Source organism: Anomaloglossus baeobatrachus, chromosome 1 (genome assembly GCF_048569485.1).
Source record: "Anomaloglossus baeobatrachus isolate aAnoBae1 chromosome 1, aAnoBae1.hap1, whole genome shotgun sequence".
NCBI lineage: Eukaryota > Metazoa > Chordata > Amphibia > Anura > Aromobatidae > Anomaloglossus > Anomaloglossus baeobatrachus.
In genome coordinates, this window is record NC_134353.1 from 89515359 (window position 1) to 89540985 (window position 25627).

Sequence of the window (25627 nt, forward strand, 5' to 3'; positions counted from 1 at the left end):
GCGGTGCACCTCTCTTTTTGTGCTAACCACAGGGCGGCGCAAGGGTCTCTCTGCTTCTAAGCCGACCTTGGCCCGTTGGATTAGATCGACCATTTCGGACGCCTACCAGAGTACTCAGGTGCCTCCCCCGCCGGGGATCAAAGCACACTCGACCAGAGCTGTCTGTGCCTCTTGGGCTTTTAGGCACCAGGCTACGGCTCAACAAGTCTGTCAGGCTGCCACTTGGACTAGCCTGCATACGTTTTCGAAGCACTACCAAGTGCATGCTCATGCTTCGGCAGATGCGAGCTTGGGCAGACGCATCCTTCAGGCGGCTGTCGCCCACTTGTGAAGTTAGGCTCCGCCTACTTCTTAGTTTTTTTCTGTTTATTCCCACCCAGGGACAGCTTTGGAACGTCCCATGGTCTGGGTCTCCCAAAGGAACGATAAAGAAAAAGAGAATTTTGTTACTTACCGTAAATTCTTTTTCTTATAGTTCCGTATTGGGAGACCCAGCTCCCTCCCTGTTGCCTGTTGGCAATTTTCTTGTTCCGTGTGTTATCACCGGCTGTTGTCGTGGACAGAGTCTCCGGTTGTTCCGGTTCTTACTCGGTTCTACTTGTGGGTGGCTATTCTCCTTCAGCTTTTGCACTAAACTGGCTAGGACTGGCTACCAGGGGGTGTATAAGCTCAGAGGGAGGAGCTACACTTTTAAGTGTAGTACTTTGTGTGTCCTCCGGAGGCAGAAGCTAAACACCCATGGTCTGGGTCTCCCAATACGGAACTATAAGAAAAAGAATTTACGGTAAGTAACAAAATTCTCTTTATTTTGCGCATTGCACTTAAGAAGTCTTAATTCCAAGGTAGCCTTTATATTATCCACCCTCCAACGAGCCAGGCTGGAGAACAAAGATCCCAAATAACATATGTTAGTCTACCACTCGCTCTGCAGCGTGGGATGACCTGTTTGCTTGTGGCAAAATTATCACTTAAGAAAAATATGCTCAGAAGGAGACTATGAAGATCCTGACAATCTACTGAGATGCAACATTGAGGCTATGTGCCAATGGGACTCTGTACACGCAGGTATGTCCGCAGGTTTCCTGCAGCTGCTCCCCGGAAACCGCAGCTATCTATTGTTGCGGGATTTCAGCGAACTATCTGCGGTAAACCTGCGGACATTCGTGCTACTTAACTGCGGAAGTCCCGGCCTCTTATCTCCATAGTGGAGAGACAAGACATCCGCAAATATTTCTGCAGGAATAATTGACATGCAGTTACGTGCGGCTGCAGGACATCCTCAGCATATTCCGCAGCCGCACATACCGCAGCATGGACACAGCACTCCCCATGTCCCATAGGATAACATGGGGAGTGTCTGTACTTGCTAAAACCTGCAGGTTTTCCGCGGCAAAATCCGCGGGTACATTGTCCCGTGGGCACATAGCCTGATAGTGTATGCATAGGACATCAGTGTGTGATGCCTCCAAGAATCGGTTAATGCAAATTATTGTGCTGCCCCTTTTACAGCAATACCCAGCACAGCCGTGCTCTCGCCCACACATCTGTGTCTGGTATCTGACCTGGTCCTGTGAATGGCACTGAATCGCCTCTGCCGGCTCTGCTTCCTAAACACTGACACCACTGTGCTGACGTCTATATTGAGGGGCCACAATCCTCAATCAGTGGGTGCAGCCCTTGCACCTGCAGATCATGGGCCTTATAAAGGACAGACCCCCACGTGTAGAAAATCAGCCTTAGGCCCTGTGCGCACTAGAAAAAGGATTTTTCTCAAGAAATTTCGAGAGTCTGAAAGATTAGCGCACTTGTGTTAAAAAAACACGCATGCGTTTTTACCGCGCTTTTGATGCGTTTTTTTCTGCGGGTTGTTCCCTGCGTTTTTTTACCATTATCTAGGGCAATAAACGCAGGTACCTGCAAAAAAGAAGTGACATGCACATTCTTTTTCTCAAGAAATTCTGCAGAAAGAATGTTCTTGAGAAAAAAACGCAGTGTGCGCACAGATTTTTTTTTTTCCCCATTGGTTTTGCTGTGGAATGTCTGCAGAAAGGTTACAACCATTTTCTCAAGAAATTTCTGCAGCAAAAATGCAAAAAAATTGCAGTGTGTGTGCACAGGGCCTTATGTATACTGGGATAATATTGGGTTAATGCTGGGGATTACGTTTCCTACGTGTGTTCCATAACTCAGATCGCGGAGGTAAAAGTGCAGCTCAACGAGGCTAAGCAAGCATTAGAAGATGCCATAAGTTCCCAAGACTTCAGCCAGGCCTCCGAACTTAAGGAGAAAGTGGCAGAGCTGGAGAAATTAAAGACCCAGCTGATTAAGGAGGCAGAAGAGCCAGTACTCAAAGAGGTCCGAGTGGAAAAGGTTTGTTTTTTGGTTTGTTTTTTTTCTTTTCTTGCTAGTAGCTCTACAGTGTTGCTAAACCTGTAATTTGTCTTCTTACAGAACGACCCTGAAACTCTTCTGAAGTGCCTGATCATGTGCAATGAGCTGCTGAAGCAGATCTCCCTCTCTAAAGGACTCGGAGGAACATTGAATGAGATTATTCAGTCACTGGTGAGTGTTTGCGCTGACGGAGCCATTGTCTTAGATAAATCCTTCTGCGATGATGGTAAAATGTTTCCGATATCACGGCTGTTCACAAGCAGGCATACGTCTTACTGGTAATGGAGAATGATGCCTGATTGACAGCACAATAAAGAATGGCTTAATTGCTTAGCATGGTTTTGATAAGTAAAAGTGTTTTGTGTTTTTGTTCCTGAATCTGTGAATAAACTTTCTATACTAAAACCAGATTATCCCTGTTAATTATAGTTAAGAAGCGCTCCCCTTAACCTTTTTTGGGGGGCTAAAGCTGTGTATATGTTTTATGTAATGTAGTGTAGGTGCATTAATTTACTCACTGATCGCTGTCTTTCCGGCTTCCATCCTCTTTTTGCTCAATCGACTCGCCGGCTCACACTGGGCCCTATGGAAGCCAAAAGTGACTTTTACAATGTAAGTGTTGTACATAAACCTCCTCCCCCCCACACTGCCGTGTGTGATTTCGAGAGTCGAAATACTTGTCACATCACTCGGAAGGGAACCGGCTCTGAAGACCGGAGAAGACTGTGATTGCGAAGTATAATAATCTACCTCCACTCTACTAGATATACATTTACACCACTTTAGTCTCCCCAAAAAAATAATGGGAGGACTTCTTTAAAAGGGATGGTCTACCTTTGCACAGTTGCTTTATTTTACACATTTGTGCAAAAAAAGGTGGGTGTAAACAGAAATGTCGCCTTCAGTTTTGTGGCAGCAGCTCTTAAAGGGGCTGTCCACTACTAGGACAATCTCTTCTGATTCCACATTTTTGCCCCGGGCGCTTCCAATCATCGCCGGCTTTTCTCTCCCCACCTTTGGACCAAACAAACAATCAACAGGAAGTGAGCGCTGCATTTTCTGTTCACTTCCCGTTGATTGCTCGTTTGATCCGAAGGCGGGGAGAGAGGGAAGCCAATACTGATTGGACACGGGGTTCCCGTAACGTCACATGAGCTCCAGGAACGCAAGCCGAGGCATCGCTGGCACGGGAGGTGAGCATAGGCTTTATTATTTTACCTGTGGAAACATGTGGAATCAGAAGGGGTTGTCCTAGTAGTGGACAACCCATGTAAGCCGGTTTCACACATTCACATTTCTTCAGCGCTCTATTGGGAGACCCAGACGATTGGGTATAGCTACTGCCCTCCGGAGGCCACACAAAGCACTACACTAAAAAGTGCAAGGCCCCTCCCCTTCTGGCTATACCCCCCCGTGGTATCACGGGTTCTCCAGTTTTCAAGCTTTGTGCGAAGGAGGTCAGACATCCACGCATAGCTCCACAGATTTTAGTCAGCAGTAGCTGCTGACTATTTCGGATGGAAGAAAAGAGGGCCCATATAGGGCCCCCAGCATGCTCCCTTCTCACCCGTGGATGGTGTTGCAAGGTTGAGGTACCTATTGCTGGTACAGGGGCTGGAGCCCCACATGCTGTTTTTCCTTCCACATCCCCTTGTAGGGCTCTGTGGAAGTGGGATCCTGCCGGCCTCTAAGCTCTGACGCCGGGCTCCATCCACAGACCCAGTTGAACCTGATGGATACGGAGCAGGAGTACAATCAGGGACATGGCCCTGCATCATACAGGTACTCTGTGTCCCCGGCAGGCACAGACACACTCCGGGCTGGCTGGGTGTTGTAGTGCGCCGGGGACCGTAACGTTGGAGTTAGTGTTCCTACAGTTTACTGGGGGACTTGGTGTTGTGGGAACGCAGCGCCGACCCCCACTGGACCGGGCGGCGCTGCTGTGACTTGTGGTGCGCCGGGGACACGCCGACCGCGCTTTTACGGCGGCGGCGTTTATAAATCCAGTCCCCGGCTTTTGCGGCCTAGCTCCGCTTCGTTCCCGCCCCCACCCTGTCAATCAGGGTAGGGGAGAGACGCTGTTTCGCAGCAGCGACGAGGGCTGGAGCCTGATTTACATGCTCCAGCCCTCTCACTAGGCACAGAGGGAAGCAGGCTTCCCGCTCTTAGTCAGGAACGCCCAGGGCCCGCCCCCCCTCCTCTCCCAGGACGCCGGCAGCCATTACATGCAGTCTGGCTGGAGGAGGGACGCAAGGCTCTGGGAGACCTGGACTAGGGGGCTTTTGGAGAACACACACCCGCTCTTAAGCGGGCGGTAAGCGGCTTTTCAGCTGGCCCCTCTAGTGCCTCAGTGTGTATTGGTGTACTGTGTCACCAGATATATATATATATTTAGTTATTTCTTGCACTGTGAGGTCGCTTCCTGGCTAGACCCCAGATCGCTCTGAGGAGGCAGCAACATGTCATCCACAAAACGCAAGGCTGCCAAGGCTAGGGCTGTGTACACTGTGTGTGCTGCATGTGGGGCTGCTCTACCAGCAGGTTCCAAAGACCCCCATTGTGTGCAATGCTCCGATCCGGTGCTGCTTCGCCAGCCGGAGTCCGGAGGGGTAGTGACCCAGGCTGAGACGCTTGTAAGTCCTGCCCCGGTGTCAGGGACAGACTTTGCAGTTTTTGCTGATGGAATGTCTGTGACTATGGCAAAGATCCTTGAAACTTTGCAATCCATGTCTGGGGCTCAGTCTATGGACACGGCGAGGTCTCTGTCCTCTAATCCCCCTCAGTTGGAATTAGTCCAGACTGCAAGGGGGTCCCCGGCTTCCCAGGCTGAGTATTATGACTCAGATGATAGCCCCAGCCACCCTAAGCGAGCTCGCTGGGAAAGACCCTCAACGTCATCACACTGCTCAGGGTCTCAGCGCAATCAGTCGCCCTGTGATGCGTCTGAAGAGAGTGATCAGGAGTCTTATCCTGGAACCCCTCTCAATCTGGATACCCCGGATGGGGACGCCATGGTAAACGATCTTATCTCAGCCATCAATAGGCTGTTGGATATTTCTCCCCCAGCTCCTTCTGCAGAGGAGGCAGCTGCAGAGCAGGAGAAGTTTCGTTTCCTCTATCCCAAGCGTAAATTGAGTGCCTTCTTGGATCACTCTGACTTCAGAGAATCAATCCAGAAACACGACGCTCATCCTGAAAGGCGTTTCTCTAAACGTTCTAAGGATACACGTTTTCCTTTCCCCCCTGATGTGGTCAAGCGCTGGACCCAGTGTCCAAAAGTAGACCCCCCGATTTCCAAACTTGCAGCTAGATCCATAGTTGCAGTGGAGGATGGCGCTTCACTTAAGGATGCCAATGACAGACAGATGGACCTTTGGTTAAAATCTGTCTATGAAGCTATCGGCGCGTCGTTTGCTCCAGCATTCGCAGCCGTATGGGCACTCCAAGCTATTTCAGCTGGTTTAGCAAAAGTGGATGCTATCATACATCCAGCGGCGCCGCAAGTGGCGTCCCTTACCTCGCAGATGTCTGCGTTTGCGTCTTACGCTATCAATGCGGTCCTAGAATCTACCAGCCGCACCTCAATGGCGTCCGCCAATTCGGTAGTTTTGCGCAGAGCCTTGTGGTTAAAGGACTGGAAAGCAGATGCTGGTTCCAAAAAATGTTTAACCAGCTTGCCTTTATCTAGAGATAGACTGTTTGGCGAGCCATTGGCTGACATCATTAAACAGTCCAAGGGTAAAGACTCTTCCTTACCTCAGCCCAGATCAAGCAAACCTCAGCAGAAAAAATGGCAGCAGAGGTTTCAGTCCTTTCGAGGTTCGGGCAAGACACAATTCTCCTCGTCCAAAGGGACGCAGAGGACGCAAAGAGTCTCAGATTCCTGGCGGGCTCACGCACGCCCCAAGAAAGCAAATGGAGGAACCGCTTCCAAAGCGGCTACCTCATGACTTCCAGCCCCCCCCCTCCGCATCTCCGGTTGGGGGCAGGCTCTCCCGCTTTTCCGACATTTGGACGTCACAGGTCAAAGACCGGTGGGTGACAAACATTTTGTCTCGCGGGTACAGAATCGAGTTCAGTTCTCGTCCTCCAGCTCGGTTCTTCAGAACCTCCCCACATCCAGACCGAGCAGATGCCCTGCTGCAGGCGGTGGACTCCCTAAGAGCGGAAGGAGTAGTGGTTCCTGTACCGCCTCAGGAACAAGGGCGAGGGTTTTACTCCAATCTCTTTGTGGTTCCAAAAAAGGACGGCTCGTTCCGTCCTGTTCTGGATCTAAAGCTGCTCAACAAACATGTGCACGCCAGACGGTTCCGGATGGAAACCCTCCGCTCTGTCGTTGCCTCAATGTCTCAAGGAGACTTCCTTGCCTCAATAGACATCAAAGATGCTTATCTCCACGTGCCAATTGCTACAGAACATCAACGTTTTCTACGTTTTGTGATAGGAAATGACCATCTTCAGTTCGTAGCTCTGCCATTCGGTCTGGCGACAGCCCCCCGGGTCTTCACCAAGGTCATGGCGGCGGTGGTAGCAGTCTTGCACTCTCAGGGACACTCGGTGATCCCTTACCTAGACGATCTATTTGTCAAGGCACCCTCTCAAGAGGCATGCCAACTCAGTCTACATGCTACGCTGGAGACTCTACAGACGTTCGGATGGATCATCAACTTTCCAAAGTCGAATCTGTCACCGTCACAGTCGCTAACGTATCTTGGCATGGAGTTTCATACTCGAGCAGCGAGAGTGAAGCTTCCGCTGAACAAGCAGCGGTCCCTACAGACAGGGGTGCAATCCCTCCTTCAAGGCCAGTCGCACCCCTTACGGCGCCTCATGCACTTCCTCGGGAAGATGGTGGCAGCCATGGAAGCAGTTCCCTTTGCGCAGTTTCATCTGCGCCCACTTCAATGGGACATTCTCCGCCAATGGGACGGGAAGTCAACGTCCCTGGACAGGAAAGTCTCTCTCTCCCAGACGGCCAAGGACTCTCTACAATGGTGGCTCCTTCCCACCTCATTGTCTCAGGGAAGATTCTTCCTGCCCCCATCCTGGGCAGTGGTCACGACAGATGCGAGTCTGTCAGGGTGGGGAGCAGTGTTTCTCCACCACAGGGCCCAGGGGACGTGGACTCCGCAGGAGTCCACCCTTCAGACCAATGTTCTGGAAATCAGGGCAGTGTATCTTGCCCTACTGGCCTTCCAACAGTAGCTGGAAGGAAAGCAGATCCGAATCCAGTTGGACAACTCCACAGCGGTGGCATACATCAATCACCAAGGAGGGACGCGCAGTCGGCAAGCATTCCAAGAAGTCCGGCGCATTCTAATGTGGGTGGAGGACACAGCCTCCACCATATCCGCGGTTCACATCCCAGGCGTAGAAAATTGGGAAGCAGACTTCCTCAGTCGCCAGGGCATGGACGCAGGGGAGTGGTCCCTTCACCCGGACGTGTTTCAGGAAATCTGTCGCCGATGGGGAGTGCCGGACGTCGACCTAATGGCGTCCCGGCACAACAACAAGGTCCCGGCATTCATGGCGAGGTCGCGCGATCAAAGAGCTCTGGCGGCAGACGCATTAGTTCAAGATTGGTCGCAGTTTCGGCTCCCATACGTCTTCCCACCTCTGGCACTCTTGCCCAGAGTGTTACGCAAGATCAGATCCGATTGCAGCCGCGTCATACTCGTCGCCCCAGACTGGCCGAGGAGATCGTGGTATCCGGATCTGTGGCATCTCACGGTCGGTCGACCGTGGTCACTGCCAGACCGACCAGACTTACTGTCCCAAGGGCCGTTTTTCCATCAGAATTCTGCGGCCCTGAACCTGACTGTGTGGCCATTGAGTCCTGGATCCTAGCGTCCGCAGGATTATCTCAAGGAGTCGTAGCCACAATGAGACAAGCTAGGAAGTCAACGTCTGCTAAGATCTACCACAGAACGTGGAAGATTTTCTTATCCTGGTGCTCTGCACAGAGAGTATCCCCTTGGCCATTTGCATTGCCTACCTTTCTTTCCTTCCTGCAATCGGGGTTGGAAAAGGGCTTGTCGCTCAGCTCCCTTAAAGGGCAAGTCTCGGCACTATCCGTGTTTTTTCAGAAGCGTCTAGCACGTCTTCCTAAGGTGCGCACGTTCCTGCAGGGGGTCTGTCATATTGTGCCCCCGTACAGGCGGCCGTTAGATCCATGGGATCTGAACAGGGTACTAGTTGCTCTCCAGAAGCCGCCTTTCGAGCCTCTGAAGGAAGTTTCCTTTTCTCGCCTGTCACAGAAAGTGGCGTTTCTTGTTGCGATCACATCGCTTCGGCGAGTGTCGGAGCTGGCAGCTCTGTCATCCAAGGCTCCCTTCCTGGTGTTCCACCAGGACAAGGTAGTGCTGCGCCCCATTCCGGAGTTTCTCCCTAAGGTCGTATCCTCGTTTCATCTTAATCAGGATATATCCTTGCCTTCCTTATGTCCTCATCCGGTTCACCGGTATGAAAAGGACTTACGTTTGCTAGATCTGGTGAGAGCACTCAATCTACATTTCTCGCACGGCGCCCATGCGCCGTTCCGATGCACTTTTTGTCCTTGTCGCCGGTCCGCGCAAGGGGTTGCAGGCTTCTAAAGCCACCCTGGCTCGATGGATCAAAGAACCAATTCTAGAGGCTTACCGTTCTGCGGGGCTTCCGGTTCCTTCAGGGCTAAAAGCCCACTCAACCAGAGCCGTGGGTGCGTCCTGGGCATTACGACACCAGGCTTCGGCTCAACAAGTGTGCCAGGCAGCTACCTGGTCGAGTCTGCACACTTTCACCAAGCATTATCAGGTGCATACCTATGCTTCGGCGGATGCCAGCTTAGGTAGAAGAGTCCTGCAGGCGGCAGTGACATCCCCGTAGGGGAGGGCTGTTTTGCAGCTCTAACATGAGGTATCTCTTTACCCACCCAGGGACAGCTTTTGGACGTCCCAATCGTCTGGGTCTCCCAATAGAGCGCTGAAGAAGAAGGGAATTTTGTTACTTACCGTAAATTCCTTTTCTTCTAGCTCTTATTGGGAGACCCAGCACCCGCCCTGTTGTCCTTCGGGATTTTTTTGTTGTTTGCGGGTACACATGTTGTTCATGTTGAACGGTTTTTCAGTTCTCCGACGTTATTCGGAGTTAATTTGTTTAAACCAGTTATTGGCTTCCTCCTTCTTGCTTTGGCACTAAAACTGGAGAACCCGTGATACCACGGGGGGGTATAGCCAGAAGGGGAGGGGCCTTGCACTTTTTAGTGTAGTGCTTTGTGTGGCCTCCGGAGGGCAGTAGCTATACCCAATCGTCTGGGTCTCCCAATAAGAGCTAGAAGAAAAGGAATTTACGGTAAGTAACAAAATTCCCTTCTTTGAGGTCAGAGTGCAGACACAATGTACAGACTGGCCACAGGTCTCCTGACCCGAGCTCATCAGTATTTACAAGGCTGCCTTGCTTGGGTCAGGAGACCTGCGGGCAGTCAGTACAGAGTGGTCTGTACATGGACCACGGATGTATGAAACTGGACTTCTACAAACCCATGTGTGTCTATGGTAACCCACTAGTAAAAAGGATTAGCAGCCTAATAATGCAGTAATTATACCATTCACCTACCTCTGTGCTACTTTAAGATAATACAGCATACCAAGAAATAAGACACAAGCTTTGAGGATAATTGCCTTTTCCAGCCATAATTGGACAATTGAATGTATGTCCCTTTTTTTTTTTTTAAATCTGTGGAGTGGAAATAAAAATCTCCTTTTTATCCATTTCTGCTGTTTCTTCTCAATTTAATTGCTTTTTTTGCTCCATTGTGACAGATCCTACCAGGCATAACCAATGTTCAACCCTCTGTGAGGAACATGGCCGTCTTATGTATTGGATGTTGTGCGTTGCAAAACAAAGATTTTGCCCAGCGGCACCTGACCCTGCTGTTACAGGTGAGACGCCTACGAAGTGCCGGGGTGTACGGTGACAGAAGCTTTGTAACACCTTAGTTTTTAAGTTAACCAATTATGTATTTAGAGCCTATTGCATGTCTCTTAAAGGGGGTTTCCACAACTAGATAAAACCTGTGCAGCCAGTGATTTGGCTTAAGCAGTCATGTGACAGAATAATGTCATGTGACTATGGGAGAAACTGCACTAGTCTGGGAGGCAAGTATGAAGCTTATTTAATTTAAGGCTGCACCGTCGAGCTATTCATAAGGGGTAGGCCACTAGTGGACAGCCCCTTTAAGTCAACATTTTTGAATTATTGATGTTTTGTGCTTGTTTGTCAGTCACAGCAGTTTACAGTGTGCAACGCTGCACTCTGGTTCTTACCCTTCACATCATTCCCTATACCTAGTGAAATTCACAATATTTTATTTTAAAGGTTAGTCCCAGAATCGCACACTTTTTCACCTGAGCTCCGGAGATCAGCCTAGCCTGAACTAAACTGCAATTACCGGGGAATCAATAACTCGGCGTTCGCAGTTTAGTCTACGCTGCACTCTGGAGCTCAGTTGGGAGCTCCGGAGTTCAGTGCAGGGAACCGCGGCCAGGCCTGGTATTACTGGAGATTCCTCCAGTAGCCAGTCCCGCAGCTACCTGCAGAAAAGTGTCATGCAATTGTTTTTGCTGTGGGAATGCCGCAGCAAAACATGCAGCTGTCAAAATCTGCCTAGTGCGCACAGCTTTTTTTTCTTCATCGTTCCTTATGGGAGACCCAGACCATGGGTGTATAGCTTCTGCCTCCGGAGGACACACAAAGTACTACACTAAAAAGTGTAGCTCCTCCCTCCTAGCATATACACCCCCTGGTAGCCAGTCCTAGCCAGTTCAATGCTTTGTGTTCAGGAGGTCACACATCCACACATGCATCCTCATCTGATTTTTCATTTTAAAGAGTTGGAAGAAAAGCGGGTCCAAGCTGGACCCCCGGCATGTCCCTTCTCACCCCACTGTGTCGGCGGTGTTGTTAAGGTTGATTTCAAGGCTGGAGCCTTACATGCCGCGCTCCTTCACCATCCCTCGGGCTCTGGCTTGAAGTGGGAGCCAGCACGGTTCTCCCTGCCTGGCAGGAGACCGGTCTCCATCCGCAGCCCTTTCAGGACCCTGCTGGACGGAGCACTCATCCCTCAGGGACATGGCCCTGCGTCTCACAAGCTAAGTATCTGAGACGTTATTTTCAGGGGGTCCCTTGTACTTTAATGTGGGGGAGAGTGTGCTGTGTATGTATTCTGACATTCCCGGCCGGTTCTCTGGTTTTCACCCGAGAACCGCGCCGATGGTGCCTGTTTGCCGGCCGCATTGTTAAATCTAGGCCCCGGCTTCGCCTGAGGCCTAGTTTTGATTTCACTGCCCCTGCATGTCAGTCATGCAGAGGGACAGTGCGGCTCTGCCCAGCGGCTTTTGGCACAGGGGAGAGACACTCCTCTCTGAGGAAAGATTCCCTCCCCTGTATATCTCCTTGGCCCTCCGGATCCCGCTCTTAGAGTAGGCCCCGCCCCCTCTCCTCGCTCCGGCGCCATTTTCTTCGGCGCTCCATTGGGAGACCCAGACGATTGGGTGTATAGCACTGCCTCCGGAGGCCACACAAAGCATTACACTAAAAAGTGTAAGGCCCCTCCCCTTCTGGCTATACACCCCCAGTGGGATCACTGGCTCACCAGTTTTCTGCTTTGTGCGAAGGAGGTCAGACATCCACGCATGGCTCCACTGTTTAGTCAGCAGCAGCTGCTGACTATGTCGGATGGAAGAAAAGAGGGCCCATATGGGGCCCCCAGCATGCTCCCTTCTCACCCCACTTGCGGTTTGTAAGGTTGAGGTACCCATTGCGGGTACGGAGGCGGGAGCCCACATGCTGTTTTCCTTCCCCATCCCCCTGAGGGGCTCTGAGGAAGTGGGATCTTACCGGCCTCCAAGCCCTGAGGCCGGGCTCCGTCCACAGACCCATTGAACCTGCTGGATAAGGAGCCGGGGTACCGTTCAGGGACAAGGCCCTGCAACATTCAGGTACTCTGTGTCCCCCTATGGACTGGCCGCGCACACTCCAGACTTGCTGGGTGTGCTAGTGCGCCGGGGACAGTAGCGCTGCGCGCTGGGGTTTGAGTCACTGCAGCTTGGCTGAGTGACTTTATGTGTTGGGAACTACCGCGCCGGCCGCTCCGGGAGCGGCGGCGCGGCTGAGACTTGTAGTGCGCCGGGGACTTAGCGCCGACCGTGCTTTTACGACGGCGGCGCTTATAAATCTAGTCCCCGGCTTTTGCGGCCTAGCTCCGCTTCGTTCCCGCCTCCTCCCTGTCAATCAGGGAAGGGGACAGGCGTTGTGCAATCGTCAGCGCCGAGGGCTGGAGCCTTATTTACATGCTCCAGCCCTCTCACTGGGCACAGTGGGACGCAGGTTTCCCGCTTTTTGTCTGAACACACCCAGGGCCCGCCCCCCCTCCACAGAGACGCCGGCAGCCATTCCTGCATGCAGTCTGGCTGGGGAACGGACACAGGCTCTGGGAGACCCAGACAAGGGATTTCTGGCGACCACACACCCGCGTTAAGCGGGCGGTAAGCAGCACATTCGTGCTGGCCCCACTAGTGCCACAGTGTTATTTGGTGTACTTTTTCCTGTACCAGATATATCTATATATATTGCACTGTAAGGTCGCTTCTTGGCTGTATACCCCTATTGCTCTGAGGAGACGACAACATGTCATCTGCAAAACGCAAGGGTGCCAAGACACAGGCTGTGAACGCTGCTTGTGCCGCTTGTGGGGCTGATCTACCGGCAGGTTACAATGACCCCCATTGTGTGCAATGTTCGGTCCCTGTGCCGCTTCGTCAGCCGGAGCCTATGGTGGTAGTGGCCCAGGCAGAGTCGCCGGTGAACCCTGTCCCGGTGACGGGGACAGAGTTTGCTGTTTTCGCTGACAGGATGTCTGTCACTATGACAAAAATCCTAGAGACCTTGCAGGCCAGGCCAGTTACTCAGTCCATGAACACTGCTGCGGCACTGTTCCCCGGTCCCCCTCAGTTGGAGTTAATCAGTGCTTCAAGGGGGTCCCAGGCATCTCAGCCTGACGGCTCTGATTCAGATGACAATCCCAGGCAGCCTAAGCGTGCTCGCTGGGAGAGACCCCCCACGTCATCACGCGGATCAGGGTCTCAGCGAGAAGAGTCTCTACATGATGAGACAGAGGAGGGTGATCAGGAGTCTAATCCTGAAACCGCTCTCAATCTGGATACTCCTGATGGTGACGCCATGGTAAATGACCTTATAGCGGCCATCAATAGTCTATTGGAAATTTCTCCCCCAGCCCCTTCTGCAGAGGAGGCAGCTGCACAGCAGGAGAAGTTCCATTTCAGGTATCCCAAGCCTAAACTGAGTACTTTTCTGGACCACGCTGACTTCAGAGAATCAGTCCAGAAACACCATGCCTACCCAGATAAGCGTTTCTCCAAACGTCTTAAGGATACACGTTATCCCTTTCCCCCTGACGTGGTCAAACGCTGGACCCAGTGTCCAAAGGTGGATCCCCCAATCTCCAGGCTTGCAGCTAGATCCATAGTTGCAGTTGAAGATGGGGCTGCACTTAAAGATGCCAATGACAGACAGATGGACCTTTGGTTAAAGTCTGTCTATGAAGCTATTGGCGCGTCGTTTGCTCCAGCATTCGCGGCCGTGTGGGCACTCCAAGCTATTTCAGCTGGCCTGGCACAGGTGGACTCTATCATACGTCCAGCAGTGCCGCGAGTAGCGTCCCTAACCTCGCAAATGTCTGCGTTTGCGACTTATGCTATCAACGCTGTCCTGGACTCTACAAGCCGTACCTCAATTGCGTCTGCCAACTCTGTTGTCTTGCGCAGAGCCTTGTGGTTAAAGGAATGGAAAGCGGATTCTGCTTCCAAAAAATGTTTAACCAGCTTGCCACTATCTGTAGATAGACTGTTTGGTGAACAATTGGCTGAAATCATTAAGCAATCCAAGGGTAAGGACTCCTCCTTACCCCAGCCCAGATCAAGCAAACCTCAACAGAGGAAGTGGCAGTCGAGGTTTCGGTCCTTTCGAGGCTCCAGCAAGACCCATTTCTCCTCGTCCAAAGGGACTCAGAAGGAGCAAAGGAGCTCAGATTCCTGGCGGGCTCAGTCACGCCCCAAGAAAGCAACCGGAGGAACCGCTTCCAAGGCGGCTGCCTCATGACTTTCGGCCTCAGCCCTCCGCATCCTCGGTCGGTGGCAGGCTCTCCCGCTTTTGCGACATTTGGCTGCCACAGGTCAAAGACCGGTGGGTAGCAGACATTTTGTCTCACGGGTACAGGATAGAATTCAGTTCTCGTCCTCCGCCTCGGTTCTTCAGAACCTCCCCACATCCCGACCGAGCAGATGCCCTTCTGCAGGCGGTGTGCTCACTAAAAGCAGAAGGAGTGGTGATCCCTGTTCCTCTGCAGGAACAAGGGCAAGGTTTTTACTCCAATCTCTTCGTGGTTCCAAAAAAGGACGGCTCGTTCCGTCCTGTTCTGGACCTAAAGCTGCTCAACAAGCATGTGAACGCCAGGCGGTTCCGGATGGAATCCCTCCGCTCTGTCATTGCCTCAATGTCTCAAGGAGATTTCCTTGCATCAATAGACATCAAAGATGCTTATCTCCACGTGCCGATTGCTACAGAGCACCAACGTTTCCTACGTTTCGTGATAGGAGACGACCATCTCCAGTTCGTAGCTCTGCCATTTGGTCTGGCGACAGCCCCACGGGTTTTCACCAAGGTCATGGCGGCAGTGGTAGCAGTCTTGCATTCTCAGGGTCATTCGGTGATCCCTTACTTAGACGATCTACTTGTCAAAGCACCCTCTCAAGAGGCATGCCAACACAGCCTGAATGTTGCGCTGGAGACTCTCCAGACTTTCGGGTGGATCATCAACTTTTCAAAGCAAACCTGGCACCGACTCAATCACTAACGTATCTTGGCATGGAGTTTCATACTCTCTCAGCGATAGTGAAGCTTCCGCTGGACAAGCAGCGGTCTCTACGGACAGGGGTGCAGTCTCTCCTTCAGGGTCAGTCGCACCCCTTAAGGCGCCTCATGCACTTCCTAGGGAAGATGGTGGCAGCAATGGAGGCAGTCCCGTTCGCGCAGTTTCATCTGCGTCCACTTCAATGGGACATTCTCCGCCAGTGGGACGGGAAGACAACTTCCCTAGACAGGAAAGTCTCCCTGTCTCAGACGGCCAAGGATTCTCTGCTATGGTGGCTCCTTCCCACCTCATTAACGCAGGGAAGATCATTCCTGCCCCCATCCTGGGCAGTGGTCACGACAGACGCGAGTCTGTCAGGGTGGGGAGCAGTTTTTCTCCACCACAGGGCTCAAGGGACGTGGACTCAGCAGGAGTCCACCCTTCAGATCAATGTTCTGGAAATCAGGGCAGTGTATCTTGCCCTATTAGCCTTCCAGCAGTGGCTGGAAGGAAAGCAGATCCGAATTCAGTCGGACAACTCCACAGCGGTGGCATACATCAACCACCAAGGAGGGACACGCAGTCGGCAAGCCTTCCAGGAAGTCAGGCGAATTCTCATGTGGGTAGAGGAAAGAGCTTCCACCATATCAGCTGTTCACATCCCGGGCGTAGAAAACTGGGAAGCAGACTTCCTCAGTCGCCAGGGCATGGACGCAGGGGAATGGTCCCTTCACCTGGACGTGTTTCAGGAAATCTGCCGCCGCTGGGGGGTGCCGGACGTCGACCTAATGGCGTCTCGGCACAACAACAAGGTCCCGACCTTCATAGCGCGGTCTCGCGATCAAAGAGCTCTGGCGGCAGACGCCTTAGTGCAAGATTGGTCGCAGTTCCGGCTCCCTTATGTGTTTCCACCTCTGGCACTCTTGCCCAGAGTGTTACGCAAGATCAGATCCGATTGCGGCCGCGTCATACTAGTCGCCCCAGACTGGCCGAGGAGGTCGTGGTACCCGGATCTGTGGCATCTCACGGTCGGCCAACCGTGGGCACTACCAGACCGTCCAGACTTACTGTCCCAAGGGCCGTTTTTCCATCGGAATTCTGCGGCCCTGAACCTGACTGTGTGGCCATTGAGTCCTGGATCCTAGCGTCTTCAGGATTATCCCAAGGGGTCGTTGCCACCATGAGACAGGCTAGGAAGTCCACTTCTGCTAAGATCTACCACAGAACGTGGAAGATTTTCTTATCCTGGTGCTCTGCACAAGGAGTATCTCCCTGGCCATTCGCGTTACCTGTCTTTCTTTCCTTCCTACAATCTGGGTTGGAAAAGGGCTTGTCGCTCGGCTCCCTTAAAGGGCAAGTCTCGGCACTATCCGTGTTTTTTCAGAAGCGTCTAGCACGACTTTCTCAGGTGCGCACGTTCCTGCAGGGGGTTTGTCATATCGTACCTCCGTACAGGCGGCCGTTAGATCCGTGGGATCTAAACAAGGTCCTTGTTACTCTCCAGAAGCCGCCCTTCGAGCCTCTGAGGGATGTGTCACTTTCTCGACTCTCACAGAAAGTGGCCTTTCTGGTAGCGGTCACGTCTCTTCGGAGAGTGTCTGAACTAGCAGCGCTGTCATCCAAAGCTCCTTTCCTGGTGTTCCACCAGGACAAGGTAGGGCTGCGTCCCATTCAGGAGTTTCTCCCTAAAGTGGTATCCTCTTTTCATCTTAATCAGGATATCTCCTTGCCTTCCTTTTATCCGCATGCAGTTCATCGGTATGAAAAGGATTTACATTTGTTGGATCTGGTGAGAGCACTCAGAATCTACATTTCCCGCACGGCGCCTCTGCGCCGCTCGGATGCACTCTTTGTCCTTGTCGCTGGTAAGCGCAAAGGGTCGCAGGCTTCCAAAGCCACCCTGGCTCGATGGATCAAAGAACCAATTCTTGAAGCCTACCGTTCTGCTGGGCTTACGGTTCCATCAGGGCTGAAGGCCCATTCTACCAGAGCCGTGGGTGCGTCCTGGGCATTACGACACCAGGCTACGGCTCAACAGGTGTGCCAGGCAGCTACCTGGTCGAGTCTGCACACTTTCACCAAACATTATCAGGTGCATACCTATGCTTCGGCGGACGCCAGCCTAGGTAGAAGAGTCCTGCAGGCGGCAGTTGCCTCCCCGGAGGGGAGGGCTGTCTTTGCAGCTCTAACATGAGGTATTTCTTTACCCACCCAGGGACAGCTTTTGGACGTCCCAATCGTCTGGGTCTCCCAATGGAGCGCCGAAGAAGAAGGGAATTTTGTTACTTACCGTAAATTCCTTTTCTTCTAGCTCCTATTGGGAGACCCAGCACCCGCCCTGTTGTCCTTCGGGATTGTTGGTTTTTTTCGGGTACACATGTTGTTCATGTTGAATGGTTTTCAGTTCTCCGATGTTACTTCGGAGTGAATTTGTTTAAACCAGTTCTTGGCTTTCCTCCTTCTTGCTTTTGCACTAAAACTGGTGAGCCAGTGATCCCACTGGGGGTGTATAGCCAGAAGGGGAGGGGCCTTACACTTTTTAGTGTAATGCTTTGTGTGGCCTCCGGAGGCAGTGCTATACACCCAATCGTCTGGGTCTCCCAATAGGAGCTAGAAGAAAAGGAATTTACGGTAAGTAACAAAATTCCCTTCTTTTCAGCGTTCTTATGCCATGTCTGCACAGCGATCGGCGCTAACTGCAGCATCTCTCTGGGGGTCCGGGCTGTGGGATCTGGAGGGCACAGAGACAATGTCAAACGGTCTGGCAAGCCACAACCTCCGGTTGTGGACCTGCTTATATACTGCTGATATACTGCTTATATACTCTGCTGGAGGTCATTCTGGCTCAGAGCCCCCACTTCAGCAGCATGTCTCACACGAGAAGTAAGGCTGCAAGGCTGCACAATATGCGCTGCATGTAGGTTCGTACTGCCTGTACCGAGCACATAACCACATTGTGATTCCTGCTTTAACATGGTGGTGCCTCAGCCTGGAGTCCCATCCCCAGTGGTCCCTCCGGCTGCTCCGGCTCCGGTGGCTGAACCCCCGGCTTGGGTAGAATCCTTCTCTCTATGGGACAGCTGTCCCGGACTCTGCTGAGCATGCATTAGCCCCCTTCTCAGGGCGCCTCTGCTGCTACGGCTCGCTCAGCAAGGCCCACAGAGGATTCTTCTTCTGGTCTCAGACCCAGTCCTCCTCACAGGAGACGCAGGGTCCCCTCTCCTTCCTCGTCCCGCGGCTCTGATTCACGAGCTGACTCGCAGGACGAGGAGGATCCCTTTACTGGGGACTTGGACGCTTCCATGTCCCCCATTGATCTGTCCGAGGGTGACGGAGATATTAGTGTTTCGATTGCGTACATTAATTCTGCACTGGACCTCAATCCGCCAGTATCAGAGGAGCAACCCTCTCTGGCAAAAGAGCATACCTTGCCTAAGAGAACAAGGAGTGTGTTCCTTAACCACTCCAGTTTTCAGGTCACTGTGACCAAGCCCAGGGTCTGCCCTGACAAACGCTTCCCAAAGCGTGGTTCTGATGACCGTTTTCCCTTTCCACCAGAAGTGGTCAAGGAGTGGGCTCATTCACCAAAGGTGGACCCTCCGGTGTCTAGACTCTCAGCCCGGACAGTTGTATCTGTGGCTGATGGCACCTCTCTCAAGGATTCCACTGACCGTCAGATTGACCTTTTGGCCAAATCTGTATGTGAAGCGGCAGGGGCCTCGTTCTCCCCATCTTTCTTTGTCGCTCCATTGGGAGACCCAGACAATTGGGTGTATAGCTTATGCCTCCGGAGGTCACACAAAGCATTACACTTAAAAGTGTAAACCCCTCCCCTCTGCCTATACACCCGCCCGTGCATCACGGGCTCCTCAGTTTTTATTGCTTTGTGGAAGGAGGCACACATCCACGCAAGCTCCACATTTTAGTCAGCAGCAGCTGCTGACTATATCGGATGGAAGAAAAGTGGGCCCATACAGGGCCCCCAGCATGCTCCCTTCTCACCCCACTCGGGTCGGCGGTGCTGTTAAGATTGAGGTACCCATTGTGGGTACATAGGCAGGAGCCACATGCTGTTTTCCTTCCCCATCCCTTAGGGGCTCTGGGTGAAGTGGGATTCTGACCGGTCACCAGGCGCTGGGACCGCGCTCCCTCCGCAGCCACTGGGGGAATCTGCTGGACAGGAGCCGGGTATCATCAGGGACAAGGCCCTGCGACTCTGAGGTACTCTGTGTCCCCTTGGGGACGGCGCATAGTGCGCCTGGGTAATGGACACTGCAGCAGCTGCTGGGTGTGTTAGTGCGCCGGGACTACCGCGCTGGCCGCGCTTGTTTGCCGGCCGCGCTTATAACTTTAGTCCCCGGCTTTTGCGGCCTAGTGCCTGCCAGTCAGGGGTAAGGGCGGGACGCTGCACTGGACGTCAGCGCTGAGGGCAGGAGCATACTTTGTATCCTCCTCCCCCCTCACTGAGCACCGTGGGGCACCAGATTCCCGCACTTTTACAGGCACGCCCACGGCCCCCCTCCTCCTCTCTGAACGCCGGCAGCCATTGCTACAAGACGCTGGAGAACTTCAGAGGGGAGACAACTGAGCTCCACAGCTCTGGGAGGCCCAGGCAGGGATCTGGTGGTCACACAACCGCTGGGAGCGGTCGGTAAGCCGCACCTGTTACTAGGTGCTGGTCCCCCTAGGTGCCGAATTGTATATTTATATGCTTATAGTGTATACATTTACTCTGTACGGCCTCACTGTTAGCGTTTGGCTATATACCCTCACTGATTATTCTAAGAGGAGAAACAGCATGTCGTCTGCAAAAAGCAAGGGTACCAAAGCACAGGCTTACTTTGCAACCTGTACCTCATGTGCGGCAATGCTTCCTGCAGGTTCCACCTACCTTCATTGTGTGCAATGCTCGGCCCCTGTGACACTCACTCAGCTGGAGTCTCAGCCACTGGTGGGACCCCCGGCCCAGGTGGAACCACCGGCCCCCACTGTCCAGGTGACAGGGACAGAGTTTGCAGTATTTGCTGACAAACTTTCTGAGTCTATGGATAGATGGTCTGCTAAGATACTGGAAGCTTTGCAGTCCAGACCTGTAACATAGGCCCCGGGCACTGTTGATTCATTGCCCCCATGCCCCCCTCGGTCGGAGCAGCAAAGAGCTCCTGGGTCAACTCATAGGTCCCAAGGGGAGGACTCCGACACGGACCGCAGTCCCAGACCGACGAAGCGGGCTCGCTGGGAGCGTCCCTCGACTTCATCACACTGTTCAGGGTCTCAGCATGAGGACTCTCTGGAGGATGAAGCAGATGCGGCAGATCAGGACTCTGATCCTGACGCCGCGCTCAACCTTGATACGCCTGAAGGGGACGCCATAGTAAACGACCTTATAGCGTCAATCAATCAGGTGTTAGATCTTTCTCCTCCACCCCTTCCGATTGAGGAGTCAGCTTCTCAACAGGAGAAATTTCATTTTAGGTTTCCCAAACGTACACGGAGTGCGTTTCTTGATCACTCCGACTTCAAAGACGCAGTCCAGTAGCACCGAGCTTTTCCGGATAAGCGCTTTACTAAGCGACTTCATGACACACGTTATCCCTTCCCCCCTGACGTAGTCAAGGGTTGGGCCCAGTGTCCCAAGGTGGATCCTCCAGTCTCTAGACTGGCGGCCAGATCCATAGTTGCAGTGGCAGATGGTGCATCACTAAAGGATGCCACTGACAGGCAGATAGAGCTCCTGATGAAATCCATCTATGAGGCTATCGGCGCGTCCTTTGCTCCGGCATTTGCTGCCGTATGGGCACTACAAGCTATCTCAGCTTGTCAGTCTGAGATTAATGCACTCACACGAGCCGCGACTCCGCAGGTTGTGTCATTAACCTCTCAGGCGTCGGCGTTTGCGTCCTACGCCATGAATGCGGTACTAGACTCTGCGAGCCGTACAGCGGTAGCATCCGCCAATTCAGTGGCAGTCCGCAGGGCCATGTGGCTACGTGAATGGAAGGCAGACTCTGCTTCCAAGAAATTTTTAACCGGTTTGCCGTTTTCTGGCGACCGCCTGTTTGGCGAGCAATTGGATGAAATCATTAAACAATCCAAGGGTAAGGACTCGTCCTTACCCCAGTCCAAACCTAACAGACCTCAACAACGGAAGGTACAATCGAGGTTTCGGTCCTTTCGGCCCTCAGGCAGGTCTCAATTCTCCTCGTCCAACAGGCCTCAAAAGGATCAGAGGAACTCTGATTCATGGCGGTCTAAGGCACGTCCTAAAAAGACCGCCGGAGGAACCGCTCCCAAAGCGGCCTCCTCATGACTTGCGGACTCCCCAAACCGCATCCTCGGTCGGTGGCAGGCTCTCCCGCTTTTGCGACGCCTGGTTCCCACATGTCCAAGACCGATGGGTGAGAGACATTCTGTCTCACGGTTACAGGATAGAGTTCAATTCTCGTCCTCTGATTCGTTTCTTCAGAACATCTCCGCCCCCCGAGCGAGCCGATGCTCTTCTGCAGGCGGTGAACTCTCTGAAGGCAGAAGGAGTAGTTATCCCCGTTCCCCTTCAGCAATGGGGTCACGGTTTTTACTCCAACTTGTTTGTCGTACCAAAAAAGGACGGATCTTTCCGTCCCGTCCTGGACCTCAAACTGCTCAACAAACACGTGAAAACCAGACGATTCCGGATGGAATCTCTCCGCTCCGTCATCGCCTCGATGTCCCAGGGAGACTTCCTAGCATCAATAGACATCAGGGATGCTTATCTCCACGTGCCGATTGCACCAGAGCATCAGCGCTTCCTGCGTTTCGCCATCGGGGACGAACACCTTCAGTTCGTGGCATTGCCTTTTGGCCTGGCAACAGCCCCACGGGTCTTCACCAAGGTCATGGCAACAGTGGTTGCAGTCCTACACTCTCAGGGACACTCAGTGATCCCTTACTTGGACGGTCTTCTTGTCAAGGCCCCCTCTCGGGTGGCATGCCAACACAGCCTGAACATTGCTCTGGAGACACTCCAGAGGTTCGGGTGGATCATCAATTTCCCAAAGTCAAAACTGACACCGACACAATCGCTGACATATCTCGGGATGGAGTTTCACACTCTCCCAGCGATAGTGAAACTTCCGCTGGACAAACAACGATCACTACAGACAGGGGTGCGATCTCTCCTCCGAGCCCAGTCGCACCCCTTGAGACGCCTCATGCACTTCCTAGGGAAGATGGTGGCAGCAATGGAGGCAGTTCCATTTGCACAGTTTCATCTGCGTCCTCTTCAATGGGACATTCTCCGCAAATGGGACAGGAAATCGACGTCCCTCGACAGGAACGTCTCCCTTTTTCGGGCAGCCAAGGCATCCCTTCAGTGGTGGCTTCTTCCCACTTCTTTGTCGAAGGGGAAATCCTTCCTGCCCCCATCCTGGGCTGTGGTCACGACGGACGCGAGTCTGTCAGGGTGGGGAGCGGTCTTCCTCCACCACAGGGCTCAGGGTACCTGGACTCAGCCAGAGTCCTCCCTTCAGATCAATGTTCTGGAGATAAGGGCAGTGTATCTAGCCCTGAAGGCGTTCCAGCCGTGGCTGGAAAGCAGGCAGATCCGAATTCAGTCGGACAACGCCACGGCGGTGGCATACATCAACCACCAAGGCGGCACGCGCAGTCGGCAAGCCTTCCAGGAAGTTCGGCGGATTCTGCTGTGGGTGGAAGCCACAGCCTCCACCATCTCCGCAGTACACATCCCGGGCGTGGAAAACTGGGAAGCGGACTTTCTCAGTCGCCAGGGCATGGACGCAGGGGAATGGTCTCTTCACCCGGACGTGTTTCAAGAGATCTGTTGCCGCTGGGGGAAGCCGGACGTCGACCTAATGGCGTCCCGGCACAACAACAAGGTCCCGGCATTCATGGCACGGTCTCAAGATCACAGAGCTCTGGCGGCAGACGCCTTAGTTCAGGATTGGTCGCAGTTTCAACTGCCTTATGTCTTTTTTCCTCTGGCACTGCTGCCCAGAGTGTTACGCAAGATCAGGTCCGACTGCCGCCGCGCCCTCCTCGTCGCCCCAGACTGGCCAAGGAGGTCGTGGTACCCGGATCTGTGGCATCTCACGGTGGGTCAACCGTGGGCACTACCAGACCGACCAGACTTGCTGTCTCAAGGGCCATTTTTCCATCTGAATTCTGCGGCCCTCAACCTGACTGTGTGGCCATTGAGTCCTGGATCCTAGCGTCTTCAGGGTTATCTCAAGAGGTCATTGCCACTATGAGACAGGCCAGGAAACCAACGTCAGCCAAGATCTACCACAGGACGTGGAGGATCTTCTTATCCTGGTGCTCTGATCAGGGTTTTATTCCATGGCCATTTGCCTTGCCCACTTTTCTGTCTTTCCTTCAATCCGGAATGGAAAAGGGGCTGTCTCTCGGCTCTCTTAAGGGACAAGTCTCGGCGCTCTCTGTATTTTTTCAAAAGCGTCTAGCAAGGCTTCCGCAAGTACGCACGTTCCTGCAGGGGGTTTGCCACATAGTCCCCCCTTAGAAGCGCCCGCTAGAACCCTGGGATCTGAACAGGGTGCTAATGGCTCTTCAGAAACCACCTTTCGAGCCAATGAGAGATATTTCTTTCTCGCCTCTCGCAGAAGGTGGTCTTCCTAGTGGCAGTCACATCACTTCGCAGAGTGTCTGAGCTAGCTGCACTGTCATGCAAAGCTCCCTTCCTCGTGTTTCACCAGGACAAGGTGGTTCTGCGTCCGGTTCCGGAATTTCTCCCGAAGGTGGTATCCCCTTTTCATCTCAATCAGGATATCTCCTTACCTTCTTTTCTTCAGCGCTCTATTGGGAGACCCAGACGATTGGGGTATAGCTACTGCCCTCTGGAGGCCACACAAAGCACTACATTAAAAGTGCAAGGCCCCTCCCCCTCTGGCTATACCCCCCCGTGTATCACGGGTTCTCCAGTTTTAGCTTTGTGTGCGAAGGAGGTCAGACATTCCATGCATAGCTCCACAGATTTTAGTCAGCAGTAGCTGCTGACTGTTTCGGATGGAAGAAAAGAGGACACATATAGTGTCCCCAGCATGCTCCCTTCTCACCCCTGGATGGTGTTGTAAGGTTGAGGTACCTATTGCTGGTACAGGGCTGGAGCCTGACATGCTGTTTTCCTTCCACATCCCCTTGTAGGGCTCTGTGGAAGTGGGATCCTGCCGGCCTCTCAGCTCTGATGCCGGGCTCCATCCACAGACCCATTAGAACCTGATGGATTCGGAGCAGGAGTACGATCAGGGACAGGGCCCTGCATCTTACAGGTACTCTGTGTCCCCGGCAGGCACAGACACACTCCGGGCTGGCTGGGTGTTATAGTGCGCCGGGGACCGCAACGTGGAGTTGGTGTCCCTACAGATTACTGGGGGATTGTTTGTGTTTGGGAACGCAGCGCCGACCCCCTCTGGACCGGGCGGCGCTGCTGCGACTTGTGGTGCGCCGGGGATCCGCCGTCCGCGCTTTTACGGCGGCGGCGGTTATAAATTGAGTCCCCGGCTTTTTGGGCCTAGGACGCCGGCAGCTCCGTTTCGTTCCCGCCCCCTCCCTGTCACTCAGGGAAGGGGAGAGACGCTGTTCGCAAGCAGCGACGAGGGCTGGAGCCTGATTTACATGCTCCAGCCCTCTCACTATGCACAGAGGGAAGCAGGCTTCCCGCTCTTGGCCAGGAACGCCCAGGGCCCGCCCCCCTTCCTCTCTCGAGACGCCGGCAGCCATTACATGCATGCCTGGCTGGAGGAAGGACGCAAGGCTCTGGGAGACCTGGACTAGGGGCTATCTGGCGACCACACACCCGCTTTTTAAGCGGGCGGTAAGCGATTTTTCTGTGCTGGTCCCTCTAGTGCCTCACGGTGTATCGGTGTACTGGGTACAGATATATAAATATTGTATTTCTTGCACTGTGAGGTCGCTTCTGGCTGCATATCCCAGATCGCTCTGTGGAAGCAGCAACATGTCATCCTCAAAACGCAAGGCGGCCAAGGCAAAAAGGGCTGTGTATACTGCGTGTGCTGCATGTGGGGCTAATCTACCAGCAGGCTCTGATGACCCCCATTGTGTGCAATGCTCCGACCCGGTGCTGCTTCGCCAGCCGGAGTCAGGAGAGGTAGCGACCCAGGCTGAGACGCTTGTAAGTTCTGCCCCGGTGACAGGGACGGACTTTGCAGTTTTTGCAGATAATATGTCTGTATCTATGGCAAAAATCCTTGAGACCTTGCAATCTATGCATGGGGCTCAGTCTCTGGGCACGGCGAGGCCTCTGTCCTCAGGTCCCCCTTACTTGGAATGTATCCAGCCCACAGGGGGGTCCCCGGC

At 53.2% G+C, this 25627-nt stretch overlaps 1 protein-coding gene across 1 annotated transcript in view; it reads left to right on the forward strand.

Annotated features, from left to right (window-relative positions):
• The window catches only part of NCAPG (non-SMC condensin I complex subunit G), a 246325-nt gene that overhangs the window by 89537 nt on the left and 131161 nt on the right, over positions 1 to 25627 (forward strand). Inside the window, exons 11-13 of the mRNA XM_075333625.1 lie at positions 2191 to 2370; positions 2452 to 2562; positions 10191 to 10310. Of these exons, the coding sequence (XP_075189740.1) occupies positions 2191 to 2370; positions 2452 to 2562; positions 10191 to 10310 (411 nt within the window). The remainder of the gene's footprint in view (positions 1 to 2190; positions 2371 to 2451; positions 2563 to 10190; positions 10311 to 25627) is intronic.